At 38.8% G+C, this 17,459-nt stretch overlaps 1 protein-coding gene across 1 annotated transcript in view; it reads left to right on the forward strand.

Moving 5' to 3' along the window:
- LOC107732512 (serine/threonine-protein phosphatase 2A regulatory subunit B'' subunit alpha-like) overlaps nucleotides 1–15,205 on the forward strand; it is a 35,258-nt gene extending 20,053 nt beyond the window's left edge. Inside the window, exons 2-13 of the mRNA XM_016543867.1 lie at nucleotides 8,422–8,688; nucleotides 9,190–9,293; nucleotides 9,397–9,499; nucleotides 10,038–10,112; nucleotides 12,089–12,175; nucleotides 12,285–12,441; nucleotides 12,674–12,722; nucleotides 12,802–12,891; nucleotides 13,334–13,509; nucleotides 13,874–13,992; nucleotides 14,100–14,206; nucleotides 14,341–15,205. Of these exons, the coding sequence (XP_016399353.1) occupies nucleotides 8,422–8,688; nucleotides 9,190–9,293; nucleotides 9,397–9,499; nucleotides 10,038–10,112; nucleotides 12,089–12,175; nucleotides 12,285–12,441; nucleotides 12,674–12,722; nucleotides 12,802–12,891; nucleotides 13,334–13,509; nucleotides 13,874–13,992; nucleotides 14,100–14,206; nucleotides 14,341–14,437 (1,431 nt within the window). The 3' untranslated portion in view covers nucleotides 14,438–15,205. The remainder of the gene's footprint in view (nucleotides 1–8,421; nucleotides 8,689–9,189; nucleotides 9,294–9,396; nucleotides 9,500–10,037; nucleotides 10,113–12,088; nucleotides 12,176–12,284; nucleotides 12,442–12,673; nucleotides 12,723–12,801; nucleotides 12,892–13,333; nucleotides 13,510–13,873; nucleotides 13,993–14,099; nucleotides 14,207–14,340) is intronic.
- Nucleotides 15,206–17,459: the final 2,254 nt, after the last annotated feature.

Raw genomic sequence — 17,459 nt, forward strand, 5'->3', positions numbered from 1 at the left:
AAAACAACCTTGCTACGTATACTGTTAGGTGAAGCCACGCCCATGAACCCCGCCCCCTACTGTCCTTTTTTTGGAAAACTAAAATATGGTCACCCTATTATAAATATACTTAATTATTATGAAAATACATTCACCCTATTATAAATATACTTAATTATTATGAAAATACCAGAGATGGCTTAAATAACACAGATAAACTATATTGTCGCAGTCGAGTGTTTATTGTCTTTGTTTTATCATTCAAAACGTTTATATGTTCTGTTTACTCAGTTACAGCTATAATAGCCATGCCTTTGTCCATATAAGGGATTTCCTGGAGGGTCATGAGTTTTGTACTTCTGTGACTGGATATGTCGATTTTCTGTTCGAGTGCGCCCTCTGACGTCCAGTATGAATGAAACAGACATCATGCGTTTATAGTGCTAATGGCCAATCCATCATTTTTGGGGGGGAATTTTTATTTATTTTTTAATAAGTATCGGTTCAGGCACCGTTTAGGCACTGGAACCATTTTAAAAGTATCGATTTGGCACCAATATCGGAAAGAAAAAAAAACGATACCCAACCCTAGTCTCGTCCTGTCTCTCTCTTTCTCTGTCTATCTGTCGCTCTGTTTATTTGTCTCTATCTGTTACTCTCTGTCTCTCTATCTGTTGTTCTGTCTATCTGTCACTTTTTGTCAGTTACCGCTCTCTTTATTCTTTCATATTTCTTAATATGTCGCTCTCTGTCTGTCTATCTGTCACTCTCTCTGTCTATCTATTGCTTTCTCTATCCCTCTAGATCTATCGTTCTGTATGTCTCATCTTGTCTCGTCTCCTCACTTTCAGTAAGGATCTAATATAACTGTGCGCCTCCTCTGCACCCCATCCTCCTCCAGTCTCAGAGGCCTGTGCTGCACTTGCTGTGCCATAAATCAAAACACTAAGCATAGCTTTGAAAGCTGAAATTAAACTCTGAATAACTGCTTTCAGGCAGCTATGCACTTTGTCTTAGTATTTGGAGTGAAGAGAACCCTCTGATTGCTCAGAAGTTCCCAGTACCGTCACATCGCTAATGCCAATCGCACATTATGAGGGTATAAATTAAGTGGTGTGCAGAGGGAAGAGGGGTGTACCGAGCTTTAGCTGGCGATGGCATCCCAACACTGCGCAACTGAGACCTGCTGAAAATTGTTGGAATGAAAACATTATTATTCCCACAAATGCAACAAATTTAGCCAGATTCTCGGGTTATTCGACTATTTGAGTGTCAATAAGAGCAATACACCATGAGTATTTCCAAATCCTAGAAAGCCAGTGCTCTTGTAGTGGAAAACTGTCTTCTAAAGGTTAAGGAGATCATTTTGATAGGTCATGGCCGTGGACACCCATACAGCGCTCTGATAGCTCTGGAATGCCACAGTGTTTATTGAAGACTCAGTGTGGTGCTGTAGTGTCCGGGATGATGGGAAGGAGACAGGTGTGATGAGCCAGGCTCCTGTCAGTGCAAGAACATACTCAGCACCTGCAGAGCCATCGAGAGGCCCAGGCACTGTTACAGCACGTCCTAGAACAAGCTGGCTGGCATAAGCAGGCAGACAGGTGTGATTCTGGAGCTTTTAAAATATATTCAAATAGGAAGCAGTTATTTTAAATAGTAAAAATATTTCAAAATTGTACTGTTTTTGCTGTACTTTGGATCAAATAAATGCAGGCTTGGTGAGCAGAAGAGACTTCTTAGAAAAAACAATAAAAATCTTACTGTTAAAAAACCTTTCACTGGTAGTGTAGGCTTATTATTCTTATAGATTGAAACAAATGTGCTTCAGCCAGGATAAAGAGTATGAAAAGTGCTCTTAGTTGCTGCAGAAAACAAAAAAATTGAGCAACTACAAAAACATGTTGCTGAAGACGGGCTTATCATTGAAAATACAAACAGATTGTCTGCCAGCAGGAGGTGCTTTAAGAGCGGTAGAACTAGCGGTTTCTCCAGTAATGGCTGTAATCAAAGCAGCTCCACTCATGAACGCTACTTTATCAGATAAAATAAAAAATGTCATCGAAACTTTTCTGAAGATAGTCGGTTCCCTTCAGAGATACATTCATATAAAACACCCGCGCCACATTTTGATTTTGAAACTTGCAGTGCGCATGTTTATTCAACGAAGTCAAACAATAAATCAATGTATGGCAAACACTGGTAATGTATATCAAAATATCGGAAATGTGTTTAAAAATCATATCACCGTTATTGAAAAAAATTATATCGCGATACATATTGATATTGAATTATTGTCCAGCCCTACTGGTCATTCATGACCATTTTTTTCTCACATAAATTTGTATTGCTTTACTCTAAGAATAAATAGTGTATTATTAAAGGTCATTGTGAAACCTATTTTATCCATTAAAAAATGTATTAAACCATGAAAAGTTGCATCTGAAACCAAACAATAGCTTTGTGTGAAGAACCAGACTTAAATCTTCAAAGTTGAGTTTATCTAACAAGGCATTTTAGCAGAAAAGTAAACTTACCACACATCAAGAAACTACAAAAACTGCATGGTACAAGACATGCTTATGAATGCCGTCACTTAAAAATGAGCTCAATGCTTTGACTGAAGAGACATTTATTACAGTACAGTAGGTCAGCAGCAAACTGAACATGAAACATTGGTGAACCTAACATTGGATAGAGTTTATGTAATTCAGCTAAAATAAATTAGATAGAATATATAAGAACAGATAAAAGAGTGTAATAATAACAAAGTAGGGTAATAATAACAAAGAACATAAGATAATCAAAAAACAAAAATGCGACAGAATTAAGAGATATAATAAGGCTTTGTACCAGAGGATATTCAGATTTATAATAATGGTGAGATTGGAAAATGGCTTAAACATGATCTGAAGTTGGGTCGTCTGCACAAAAGCACCATCATGCAACGTGTTGGCACATGTGAACCATCCACCAAGACTTGTCCCTGTCTGAACTTCACTTAAAAAGATGGAGGACTAGAATTTCTAGCTACAGCCCTGGCTGTGGTGCAGCTGTAGCGTGCATGTGTACTTGAGGCATAATGGGAGTAGTGCTCCCGTGGGGACACAGGTTTGAGTTCAGCCCGTGTCATTTTCCATACTAGATCTCTAGTGTGCTAGAATACAGTATGAGTCAGAAGCATGTTAACTATAATCTGGTTCTAAGGTTACTTGTTTCATGGAAGATAAATTCATTAATGTTCTATTTACAGCAGGTTTGTTTTCGGCCGAAGAATCGGCCTACACAAGAATAAGTATTTCATTACATGCTCTTGGAAATGTGCATGCATCACTTCTCCTCCTCCAATGGCCTGCCTTTGCACTAGATGAGGCTAATGGTGTTAGCAGCAGGCAGGCCTCTTTATGTACCTCTGCCCTGCCCACAGAGGAATCTTGATGCGTTTGATATTCTCCTAACAGCTGCCAGAGACAGAACAGGGAATGCTGGGATTGCTATGTACAGCTGAAATGTCAGGAGGCCTCCTGTACAGCGGGTGTTATTTATAAGGCTTAAAGGAAAGGGGAGAAGATCTGCTGGGTGTTAGAGCTTAGTTACGCAAAGAGATCAGCTCCATTACCACAGCTTTTTTTTTTCTTCTTCTTGAAAAGTTCATTGGTTTATTTGTGCAGATAAAATGTAAACATGGCACTGATTAACGCAGCTGTCTGTCAGTATAACCCACATACCACGATGTGTGAATTTCTGGAAAGATAGCCATTGGATAATTTATAAACACAGACACTAGGTGTCACTATAACTTTTTAGTTCTCTGTTTTCTAGTTCACACAGGTATAATGGGCGATAGACTAGCAGTTAAAGGGTTAGTTCTAGTGCTGGGCGGTATACGGTTCATACCGAATACCGGTGTTTATTTTTGTTATGATATGAATTTTTAAAATACCACAATACCGGTCGGTGTATGTCGCTTAAACAACGTTCGGAACGCGACACTGTTTGAAAGGGGTCCCTTTTCACTGTTGCACTGTGGTGAGGGAACAGCTGTATGTGTTACTAAGCGTGAAAGTTCCGAAACTGAAGCTGTAGAACTAATAGAACGTGATGACACAGAAGAACTCATCCACAATATCCACATTGACCGCCACAAATATCCACCGCCCCCTGCCATCAGCTCCCGCGTCTCACACACACGAGCGCGACTTTAGCACTAGATTTAGCAACTTTCAGACCCTTTTAGTGGCTTTTTTTCCATATAATATTCATACTGACAAACCTTGCGACTTTTTTGGTTAAACCTTAGCTATGGTTCAGTTGGAAGATTTCGCCAGTGCTGTCCCGCGAACGCGAGGTCTGACTTTCCCGGAGAAGTGTCACCTCTCTCGGCATCTGTTCTGTGCAGTGAGCGGCAGAGAAGCAGCGCTTTCAGTTGGCCGCACCGCAGCCGACTCGTCAATAAATGAGTACAAAACAGCGTTTCCTAGCACCTGACGCTTACTGATTGTTTGGAATTATAAATATGAGCATAGTTCGTCTATTAATATAATGCAAATTTTTTTTTTGTTGTTACTCAGACGCAGGCAGTGCGCTGCATGAGACAAAAAAGTAATATAGCCAAAACAACCGCATAGCCGCTCTTTAGTGTAAATGCATGTTGATTTTATCAGACGATGCCACGATTATAAATGAGAGTGACTCATGATTAACATGTATTAAAAGGGGTCGTGTTTAGTCACTATTTAGTGTGGTATTTTTTGACAATATTCACTCATCATGACAGTAAAATAGGGCATTCTAAGTCAATATACTGCAGTATTTCCTCTCTCAATCAGTAGAAAATATGGTTAACACCCGGTCATGAATGAAAAAAAAAATACCGTCATGTACCGTGAAACCGGTATAATTTTGAAAAATACCGTGATATAAATATTTGGTCATACTGCCCAGCACTAATATATATACAGGCTAAAGTAAAGCTCTCAGATTCCATCAAAAATATCTTAATTTGTGTTCCGAAGATGAACGAAGGTCTTACGGGTTTGAAACGACATGAGGGTGAGTAATTAATGACAGAATTTTCATTTTTGGGTGAACTAACCCTTTAAGGACCGTTTACACAAACATGGGCTTGATCCCAGAGAAGGGCAGTATGGCAAATGAGGAGTGTGACGCTGCTTCTCGTGCTTATTGCCCTTGAAGCAGATATTTATTTATTTTAATGATGTGAATTTATTTTTCCTTTGATCAAAAGGGTGTTCTCGTAACAAAGGATCAGCATCTAGGACAGTTCCAGTATCACCTCTGCTTCTAAAGCCATGATGTAGTCCTGTTTTTGTTAAATCTGCTGCTGAACATGTTTGAGTTAATGGACCTGTTGCTATGACAACAGCTCTTTTGATAAAATTCAAAGAACAGATCAGTCCAGGATTAGGACAAATGGTCAACAGTTAACTACAGATAATCGACGTAGTAATCCATGCATGATGAATCTAGGGGACTGGCTCTCAATCAGAGGGTTGGGGCCCACTAGAGAGCCTCAGCAAACTTCCAAGGAAGCTTAAAGTTGAAGATGAAAATAAGACAAAATCATCATTAAAATAAGCTAATAAAACTAAAAATCAAGATATTTCTAATTTTTATTGTTTTTTTTTGTTTGTTTTTTTTGAGCAACCAGAGTTCCCACTGTCTTTTAAAAAAAAGATAAGGCTGATTTTAAAAGTTTGATTTCTAGGCCTGAAAAGTCATATAAAATTAATACAACTGTACATCTCCATGGGCATTTTGTATAATAAATATATTTTTTTTCTAGTTATGCAAAGGTAGAAATTCTGAGTAAAGTAAATCCTTATCATTAATCCTTATCCAGTAAATCACAAACAACTTAAAAAAAATCATGGGGCCTTCGAATATTGCTATGAACAGTGGGGGGCCTTGGAGTCACAAAGGTTGAGAACAATTGGTATATAGGGACAATTATTGTGCTGATGCCATTGTCATTTGGATATACAGCTCCTGCTAATTTACAAATAAAGAACAAATGGATAACTGATTTAGAGTGATTTTTTCAAAGTGTAGAGCAGTACGCCATTTTTTATATATTTATCTATGATGAGTTTCCGGAGGTCAGTAGATCAAGATGATCTAGTGTGCACTTTTTACTTGTTGAGTTGTTGATGCAGTGACATGACTCAGTGCTATTATTCTTGTAGTGCACCAGTTGGGCATCGCCTGACTCGAGTATGAAGTTCATTTGTCAGTTAGTTGGAAACTTTCTAGAGCAGAGAGGAAGCTCTGTGCACTCCAGACATTAATGTTATTATGCTGTGGGTGCAGTGCCCTGGAACGTTTTTGACTTGTCCTATTACTCCACTCCCCAAGTGCACCCCATGAACCCTCGGGAGCCGAAAAATGCAGGGGCCTGGCCCTCTAAGCTATCTTCCCTCTCTCACTTCCCTCTCTCTCCTTCCTCTGCATGTAAACAAAGTCTTGATCGAGCAATTTGCACTTCATCTGTGCACTTGCTAACTTTAGCCTTTCTGTTTGGGGGTGGGAGGGGGCTTCCATTCCCATAATACAATTTGCTCACCCATACGGACATTTGACACAGCTGAATCCCTCTCCTATTCGTATTGGTGTGTTCAACCCCCTGCTCATCAGGACAGGACGGGCACAGAGAGAGAGAGAGGGGACTGGACCGGGAGGCAGACCCCAGAGCGGCTCATGTTTCGCAGGGCTGGGAACCTGTTGGCTATGGACTTGAATTGAGATTTTGTGTTTTGTAGTTTCAAAAAGCAATCAGGAGGCTGGCAGCCTGGCCTCTTTGGTACAATGCTCCTGGATTCCAGCTGTCACAGTAGCAGGCACGATTCTAGGAATTGCTCGGTGCGCCAAGACAAATCCACCTTGCATCCCTGGACAAAGCCTGGCAAATGAGAGTTTTGAAGTGAGCGGACCACTGGGAAAAAGAGTGTACGAGGGACAACGGCCAGAACGGAGTTGTCTGCGAGCTCTTAAACGGAAGCTGATCCTCCTTGACGGAAGTCCCTTAGGACGTACTGTAGGAGTAGCTTGTCCATTTTCTTTTTTTTTTTCTTTTTTTTTTCTCGTTTCTTACTTTTTGATTCCTTTGATATTGCCAATATGATGATCAAGGAGGCCTCGTTAAGGGAGGATCCCGACTTTCGGGGCGAACTGGCCTTTTTGGCCCGAGGTTGTGACTTTGTTCTTCCGTCACGGTTCAAGAAAAGGCTCAAGTCTTTCCAGCAAGCCCAGGTCAGTAGCCAACCTCTGTAGTTCAGCAAAGAATGCCGTGTCTAACTCTCACATGCCAGACAAGACAAACTATTCACAGGCAGATACCAAAGTGTTTATTAATAGGACAGTGGAAGGGGGTGAGGCAGGGCAGGAATACAGTGTCCAAGTGTTGCGTACAGGAGCTTCGAAGAGGGGGGGAGGAAGTGGACGGGACGGGATGGGCCGGGCTGGGCTCGAGCCACAGCTGCTCTCTTCAATACGTCCATGCAGGCCTGCTCCACTTGCAGTGGAGTTCTCTAAAATTCAGTCACATTTCAACAGCTCTCTTTCTGTTTGATTGACAGTAAGACTGTGTTGTTCAGAAATAAGCTGCCTTAGGTGTGCACTGTGACTCTAGGGTTTTGCCCAGAGACCAGAATAAGAACAGTATGTCAAGGCTATGTATAGAATGTGTTAGACATTTCCACAGCTTGTTATTAGAAGTTTAACCTTGGTGCTGGAAGGTCCCGTCTGAAAAGAATGAAGTAAATGGACATCAGCTGTCAGTGTCGGGCCTGTGAATTAGACTGTATGCATGCATTGCATACAGTGATTTGGATCACCATGCAACATGTCCCAATCATTGATCCAATCCATGAAGAATCCATGCAAAACACTCTACTTCTCCATTAGATCAACGAGAAATAAATATAGGTGGAAATAAAAGTAAACCAATCCCCTGAAATGAAGAGTTTGGCTTGTTTTGGTGAGGGCAGCAAGGTTAGATGGAAAATGTCTGTCTTATTTTTGCTGAGGCGTTCTTGTCATCACATTGGCAGGAAAGTTGATGAGGCCGCCTATGGTTTTACTGATAATCCACCTCACTTCATCACTGTGAATATGTTATCAGAATGAGAGCCAGCCTCCTCGCACAGCAAGTACAGAGAGAAAATTTCACACAAAGATGATTAAGCAGCTATCTTTAGCGTTATGGAAAACTTTAAAGACAATTTTTACTTTAATTTGATACTGCATATTGCTACATATACTTCAGATAATCTGAAGAGCTTGGAGATGATGCTAAACACTTATGAGAAGATGTGCACTAAATATATATATATGTATTAAAAAATATGTGCTGCTTTGATGTTTTCTCAGTATTCTTAATACTGGTTGACCTTTCTTTAATTTTCTCTCTCTGTTTCTCAATAGATCCAGCCTGAGAAGAAACCTGGAACACCTTCTCCAGCTCTAGCACCTGCACCCTCTTCGCCAACCCCACGGACGCCCAGCCCTCCACCAGCCAAAGTGGTGGCCACACCCCCACCCTCCTCCATAAACATTCCACGCTTCTACTTCCCCAAAGGCCTTCCAAACTGTGCAGCCAACTATGATGAGGCCATTGCCAAAATCGAGGCAGCCTTCACAGAGTTCGAGGAGGAGAAAGCTGACATTTATGAAATGGGCAAGATAGCAAAGGTGCATATGAATTGTGAATTGTTTAGCTTAAAATGAGATTCATAATCTCTGAACCATTCTTAGTAGTCTTGGATTGACAGTTCTGAACATATAAACTGACACTTGTTTTACGTAGATGTGCTTGCCAAATTGTATTGCCATAGCACCATGATGGATGCCATCTCATAGAAACATCCTATTTAATCTTCTCACTGTTTGAATATTATATAAACAGTATCATAAAATGAAGAAATATCAACAGAATAACCCATCTTGACGTTTACATTCTAAGAATCAGATATTTGGACCTTAAAAGGATCTTATCATTTAGAATGATTTATTTTGTTTCTCTTTAAGTAAAGCTGTTTTTACAGAATTTAAGTAATATTGTGATGTAATAAAAACAAGTGTTATACACTGCTTATATTTATTTTGTGACTAAACATGATAGTGAATAGGGCTTCTTATGTCAGTGCCATTTTAAAATACAAAAACAGCATATTCATGCATTTCGTTTCGCAGGCATGCGGGTGTCCCCTCTATTGGAAAGCACCCATGTTTATTTGCGCTGGTGGAGAGAGGACAGGTTTTGTTTCTGTTCACTCATTCATTGCAACATGGAGAAAGTAAGTGTCAGCACACATATTACTTCCCATGAAAATAGGTGCTTTTGTATTTGTCATTTTGTATGGCATCTGATTGAGTTTTTGCCCTTATTTGTCTTCACAGGTTATTACACAGCTGCTATGATGATGCATCCAAGTTTGTTTACTTGCTAGCCAAACCAGGCTGCAATTACCTGGAACAAGAAGATTTCATCCCTCTGTTACAGGTTAGAACATTGTAACAGTGCATTTAACTGTGAAAAGTAAAACTTTTAGTACTACCTGTATTTCTGCATCACTGATTACTAAAAGTAGATATAAAATCATGGTAATGAATAAATGAATTCTTCTTGCAACTTCTTGGCAACATCTTGCAACATCTTGGCCTCAACTTCAAACTTATAAACAGCACAAATTGTGGTGTTGTGTGGGACTGAATGCTCAAAGCTTAGTGTGACCACCACTTGGCACACAGATATTGCACAATTTACCTTTAACAAACAACACACACAACAATTTGCAATGTGAAAATTACAAATGGCTTAAACAAACAAACATATATATGTATATGTTATATTATATATTTTCAAACTGATTGTCCTATGTTGGATCCCATGGATGTTGGAGTCTGTATATACATAGTCTATAACAATGTTAAATTAAATAAATTCTTTACGTAGGCAATCAGAAGGAGCTTTGTAGATTTAAACTGTTAGGTCAGGAGTCATCTCACTCTTGTTTTTTTGTTTTGTTTTGTTTTTTTAGGACATCGTGGACACTCATCCAGGGCTGACTTTTTTAAAAGATGCTCCTGAATTCCATTCCCGGTACATCACAACAGTAAGTAACTTTATTAATGGCTCAATGACACAGGCAGGAGCTATTTCATGGGGATAAGATTACAGGAATGTTGGTTTTGTTGTCATTGGAACACGCTACAAAATTCTTTGATTGTTTTTAAACATCGTTCCACAACTATTTTAGTGTCAGCTACTGTCAACAGGAACATGACTTTGCTTTGTCCTGGGTTAATCATCAGCCTGACAACTGGAATCTCTATTTGTAGCATTGCTTCAATATTTCAATATTGAATTTGAAAGCTTGTTAGCTTACTAAAGTGTTTATGGTAAATCAGATCCAGCTATCTGAACAGTGAGACGTGGAGCCCAGTGCGTCTGTCTGTCTGTCTGTCTGTGGGACAGCTGCAACACGTGCTGCGGAGGGGGTGGGAAGGGTAATGGCGTCAAAGTGGCCTGACATCACGGAAACACGGATGCCACCAACAGGCCGCTGACCCTGGTCTTGCACAACCCCATATTTAGACACTTCCTTGCTCTGGTGCACTGGTTGACACACCCCGGGACCAATCTCTCCTAGGAAGACTGATCTACCAGGAAATGCATGTTAATCCACACTGATGTCACTGTTTCTGTTGGAGTCTGAAGCATGCGGCCTTTGTCACCACAGGGCTAGATATAACTCAGTATGCCTAAGTACAACCAGTCACTAGACGACTGTATCTACAGGCAAATGGAACTTATGGATGGAATAATCAGCCCTTAAAGGAATAGTTTAATAAAGAAATGGAAAATTTTGTCATAATTTACTCACCCTCATGTAATTTCAAACCTGCGTGGTTTGAGATTTCAGAGCTGTGATGGATGGAAAAAGTATTCAATAAGTAATGTCTTAAATTTAGTTCTGTTCCTCACACAAAGCTATCATATGTGACCCTAGACCACAAAACCAGTCTTAAGTCGCTGGGGTATATTTGTAGCAATAGCCAAAAATACATTGAATGGGTCAAAATTATCGATTTTTCTTTTATGCCAAAAATCATTAGGATATTAAGTAAAGATCATGTTCCATGAAGATATTTTGTAAATTTCCTACTATAAATATATTAAAACTTAATTTTTGATTAGTAATATGCATTGCTAAGAACTTAATTTGGACAACTTTAAAGGCGATTTTCTCAATATTTAGATTTTTTTTGCACCCTCAGATTTCTGATTTTCAAATAGTTGTATCTCGGCCAAATATTGTCCTATCCTAACAAACCATACATCAATGGAAAGCTTATTTATTCAGCTTTCAGATGATGTATAAATCTCAATTTCAAAAAGTTTTGTGGTCTAGGGTCTCACATATGGCTTCAGTGAACTTGGAATAAAGTACACATGTCATGTGGGTGGCTTTTATGGTGCTTTTTTGTCTTTTGGAGCTTGACTGCTTCAATCTTATAATTCACTTTCTGACTAACATCTGTGTTTTTTTTGTGTGTGTTCAACAAAAGAAAGTCAGTCAAACAGGTTTGATGGTGGCGAGCAGCGTTTAGGTGCATATTTTTTTTAAATATCACAGTTATCATCAATACTAGTATACTGCGACACCCCTGATGTGCACATTCGCTCTGCAAAATGTCTTCTCTTATCAAATGAGGTATCATTAAAATCCAAATTATCAGCTCTCAGTGGCTGTTTGGGTTTGACTAGATGCCATTATGCATATAGATTATTGCTTTTGGAACTTGTTTAATCAGTTAGGCTTTATGTATTTAGATGCCATAGTTAGTATGATGTAAAATGTGAAGAAAACTTTGAAATAAAGACTTTTTTGGATTATGTCCAAAGTAGTCCATTTTTTTTATTATGGATTGTTCAAAGATGGAGTGTTTTCAAACAGAAAGAAGTTTCTTCGCACGTCAGATTTTTGGAGTTTAAGCAAGCACTTTATTCTGTCTTTTTTGGGGTTTTTTTTGTAAAAAAAACTTTTTGACATCCTCAGCTCCATGATGTCCTCTCTCTAACCTCCAGGTGATTCAAAGAATATTTTACACAGTTAATCGCTCTTGGACAGGCAAAATCAACATGATAGAGCTCAGGAGAAGCAACTTCCTCCAGGTGAACACCATTAAATGCCACCATAACTATAGGCTTTCAATGCTTTCAATTCAATTTCCAAAACTTGACGGAACTATTTCATCAAAAGCCACTCTCTCTGTCTCACCAGACTCTCGCCTTGCTGGAAGAAGAGGACGACATCAATCAAATCACAGATTATTTCTCTTATGAGCACTTCTATGTCATTTACTGTAAGTTCTGGGAGCTGGACACTGACCATGACCTCTTCATCGACCCCAAGGACCTGGCCAGGTACAACGACCATGGTAAGTACACAGTGAACCTGTTTTTGCTCAGAAAACCTGCGTTAGCTTTTATCGCTATTTAAAGTATAGTTCGCCCAAAAAGTTCTGTCAGCATTTACTCATTTTTGGGTAAGCTATGCATTACATGAACTCATGTTGTTACTCTAGATGAGTCTCATTCAGTTTTCCACAGACTTGTGGTACTGAGAAATGGCTTTTCATGCGTATCTGCTTTGTGTTCTTCTTTGGAAAGCCTCATCAAGCAGAATCATTGAGAGGCTGTTCTCAGGAGCTGTCACAAGGTAAGAGCTGCTGGGGTGAAATAAGGTGGTATCTGAGATTTTGGGTGGTATACATGTGACACAAGTTTCTTTCTTCTAGGGGAAAGTCAGTGCAGAGAGAAGGAAGAATGAGCTATGCTGAGTTTGTTTGGTTCCTCATTTCAGAGGAGGACAAAAAGAATCCCACAAGGTAATGAAACAGATGAATCAAACATGATAGAGACACTACAGTTACTGCTAATTGAAATAAATCTGAAAATATAAATATCAGATGAAACTTAAACATAAAAATAGAAATGTTACCTTAGCAACGAACTGAAGTAAGTACTAAAATTTCTAAAACTGAAATAAAGTTATATAGAGACTAAAAACTAAAATTAAAAGGACAACTGAAAACAACACAGTTGAGAACATCTGTCTTTAAAAAGTGTTATGATTTATTGATAAATTCATTTATATTTATAAAAAAAACATGCAGTGTCCTCTGGAACACAGATAAGGATAATTTTATCCAAAGTTGGCACTTTGAAGTGTAAAAATACCCAAAATACTTTCGGGGGCCATTTTAATCATGATTTTAGTTATATCTTCACTTCTTTACTATATAACATTATCTCTCTCTCTCTGTTCAGTGTAGAGTACTGGTTCCGCTGTATGGATATGGATGGAGATGGTGTTCTCTCCATGTTTGAATTGGAGTTTTTCTATGAGGAGCAGTGTGAACGCATGGAGGGGATGGGCATTGAGCCACTGCCTTTCCAAGATCTCCTGTGCCAGATGCTGGACTTAGTTAAACCAGAATGCCCAGGTAAAGAACCCATTCTGATCCTCTCACTCATATCACGCATATGATCAGTCGAAACAGGAAGAACATGAAGCTACCTCTAAAGTAAAAATAACACACACATAGTCGTAGTGGAAGGTATACAAGCTCTAATCCCATGTTCTGTTCTGATCCAAGACCCTTCACTTTCTCCCTCAATGTCCTGTCATTCTAGAATTTCATATCAGCTAAAAGGTGTGAATTGAATAAAAGTAGCATTGAATGAAAGTTTCTACCAAACGTAAAAATGTCGATGTAAGATACTGATAAATTGTATATTTTTCAGTATAGTGCGCCTGTCCAGTGAATACATGTATGTGTAATGTAAACAAATGACATCTCTTGGCAGGTAAAATTACTCTTCGAGATCTGAAGCGCTGCAGGATGGCACATATATTCTACGACACATTCTTCAATCTGGAGAAGTACCTGGACCATGAGCAGAGAGATCCCTTTGCAGTGCAGAAGGTCAGAGTTTGATGGGTTACATCTGTGTTCAAATCCCGTGTGCTGAATATTATCTCTGTTAGAACGTTAGTTAGTGCGTTCTATAACTGTACGTGTGTGTGTATCAGGATTTGGATAGTGACGGTCCAGAGCCCTCAGACTGGGACAAGTATGCTGCCGAAGAGTATGAGATTCTTGTGGCAGAGGAGACGGCCAATGAACAGCTACGAGAGGGGTGAGTCAATGCGCTCTGTAATGGAATGAATTCGCTACAGAGTTCATTGCATTGCATAGAGATGAGATACCATCTATATATGGTTGAACTTCAGAGGAGTATAAAGCGTAACTGTTGCATGCTTGCTTTTGCAGATCGTTCGACGACGATTACGAGTCCGATGAGCTCACAGTCTCCACAGACATTGGAAATAAAATGGATAAGCTGGTCATATCTGATTTATCGGGATAAGTTGCCATTTTTGTATACACACCATGACGTTGTACGGATAACCACCTCGCCATATTTTCCCTCACGTGTCAAAAAGGGAAAACGTTTTTCTACATTTCACGGCATTTGCGTGTGTTTGCATGTGTGCAATAGAACTAATTCTAAAACCAAAAGGCTTCAGACACCCACAAAAAGGCTTTATGTGCAATATGTCTTAACATGTAAATGTAAACTCATTGTTTTTCACTCCCTTACCGACAGTCACATCCACTCCCCTCAAACTAAACTGCCGGCTGGTTCCATCCACCCTTCACAAAGACTTTGATGTGAAACAAAAGGACTTTTTAGTAACTTTAGAAAGAGTTTAGAATGTGCTTTAATGTGAGTGAAACTATATGTAATGCTGCCATATATTTTTAAAGGGTGGGGAGGGGAAAAAAGAGAGACTTTATACTTGTGTGGCACGTAACTCACAGAAACTAGTCCTCTCGCACTAAATTAGACATTTAAGACATGAGATCAGCACATATCCTGTGCTATGCTGTGTTGCACATTATGTTTAAGGGACATGACAATGGTACACCCGTGTTGCTCACTGATGGTATTGCATGTTGTTGCTTAAAAAAAAAAAAGACAGAAAGTTGTGACTTTTACAGTGTTTGAACTTAACTACAGACATCGAACCTCCATTTACATATTTCCAGACGAACTGACCAGGACAATCTTAGACTTGAAAGTGCTTTTTGGAAATGTCCTTTCTCGGCTATTATAATATGTTTTTATCTGGGGTTGAAATGGTCATATCTTTTTCAAGAAATGTAAACATTAAATATATATATATATATATATATATATATATAATTTTGGATGTAATAATGCCAGTTCATCAGAATACAATGACTACATCTGAATGGCTGTTAATGGAGAAAGGTGCCCCCAGATAGACATCTACCCGCAGGGGCTAACTGGGCCATGCTAACCAAACAAACCCTGACCCCTCGCCCCTAATCCAACCCGATAAACTCAAACATATGCAGAATAGAGCAAAAATAGTGGCTATAACACTATTTATTAGGTGTAACTCACTGTTTAAGATTATACAGAAGATCACAGTCCTTCTGACCCACTCAATCAAGTCAATCAAGCCAAAATTCAATCCACTCAGAATTCAGTGCTCATGTACCATCTTCTACTGTTAACTCATGTTTTCACATTTAATGTGCAACGAATAGCAATTGCAAAAATAACCACCTCAAACTGTTCTGCCATTGGTTAGTCAAACAGCTAGTCCCGCCCCAAACACACACCATTGGGTTCAAAGCACCACAGAGCAATAGTGTTTACAGGGAAATCAACTTATGCTTGCTTATAGTTCTTTGCCATTAAACTGGGATTGGAGAAAGTATTTAACTATCCAAAATGACACAATTTAGCTTTAATGAGTGACTGTCTCTTAGTGCTGGCCAGCCTGTTCAGTGTTTTACAAATGTCTCTCTGTGTGCTTGATGGCCAAATCTCCCTCCACTCCGTCACACTCTTTGGTTTATGTAATTAGTGTAATATATTTATATATGTGAAGTGGTTTTGTTTGTTTTTGCTTGGCTAGCCATTTTCATGGTTTACCAGTAGCTTTTTCTTGTACTGTAGTCTAGCTGTTTTATGACATTTATTTTATATAACCACTGTAAATGTCTTTGTATTTTATTTTTCCCATGTGATTGACTCTACCACTGAGTGGTAGGGAATGTTTAAATTATGATATATCTCTAACTGCCAGTGTTATATAATGTGCGTTAAGCTGAGTGGGCAGGGGCTTTATGAAGGAATTCAATATGAATTCACTGACAGGTGACAATCAACTGGACTCGTTTCTGCGGTTAATGACATGCAAGTAGCACTTCTTAGAAGAAAAAAAAAACCAGAGCAATACAACTGCTGTAGTGTGTTACACTTTTATCAGGACTATTAGACGTTGAGATGAAAACACAAAGCTAAAACTAAACTTGATTAATGCTACAATCCTGGTTCATTTTTATCACTAGCACATTGAGCGCTATGCAAATCTGATCTTCTGGACAGCTATTGGCAGATACAGAAGCTGTAAACAACAAAACATGTTAGTGTGCGACTTTTTTTTTTTGAGTTTTATATCTTTCCATGTGTTCTTTTGGACTTGATATGTCTTGCTTGCAGACGGTGAAAGACGGGACTTAAGTAGCGTGATCTCTTAAGTGCTCTGATGAGATGGCTCTGGTGTTCGCATGAATTTTCCCTCATTTTTTTTTCTTTTGGAAAATTATGAAAATAAATAAAAATGTTAATTCATGCAATGTCTACAGGGTGTTCATTGGTATATGATAAGGAACGGTTATAATAATAGGGGTAGTAGGGAGGTACATGTGCAAAACCTTACTTGACTGCAAACAATCCATTTTTATCCTCTTATGATAAACCTTAATATTACATTACAGGAGTTGCTGATAGGTGCACAAGAGGCCCGTCACAGAGATGGCACACCAGAAAGTTGCTTTGACACTTACTTGCTTATGTATATACATAGTCATTTTGCATAGTTGCTACATTACATCTCCACTGAAATATTTGTGATTCAATGTAAAATAAATTATAATAAAATATTATATTTAATATGTTATATTAAATTAGTATATATAAAATTATAATTAGATTAAAAACTTTCAATATTAATTAAACATGGCTCAGACTGCACTTTGATAGCTCTCTTCATCACCTACTTTAATACAGAATATTGTTATTTAAAGGAATAGTTACATTTTGCTGAAAATGTACTCACCCTCAGGCCATCCCAGATGTAGATGAGTTTGTTTCTTCATGAGAACAATTTTTAGCATTACATCACTTGCTCACCAATGGATCCTCTGCAGTGAATGGTTGCCTTCAGAATGAGAGTCCAAACAGCTGATAAAAACATCACAACAACTCCAGTCCATCAATTAATGTCTTGTGAAGTGAAAAATCCATCAAGATGTTTAAACTTCAAACCAAAATACGAGTCCATAATGCT

Source organism: Sinocyclocheilus rhinocerous, unplaced genomic scaffold (genome assembly GCF_001515625.1).
Source record: "Sinocyclocheilus rhinocerous isolate Xijiao unplaced genomic scaffold, SAMN03320098_v1.1 scaffold2053, whole genome shotgun sequence".
NCBI lineage: Eukaryota > Metazoa > Chordata > Actinopteri > Cypriniformes > Cyprinidae > Sinocyclocheilus > Sinocyclocheilus rhinocerous.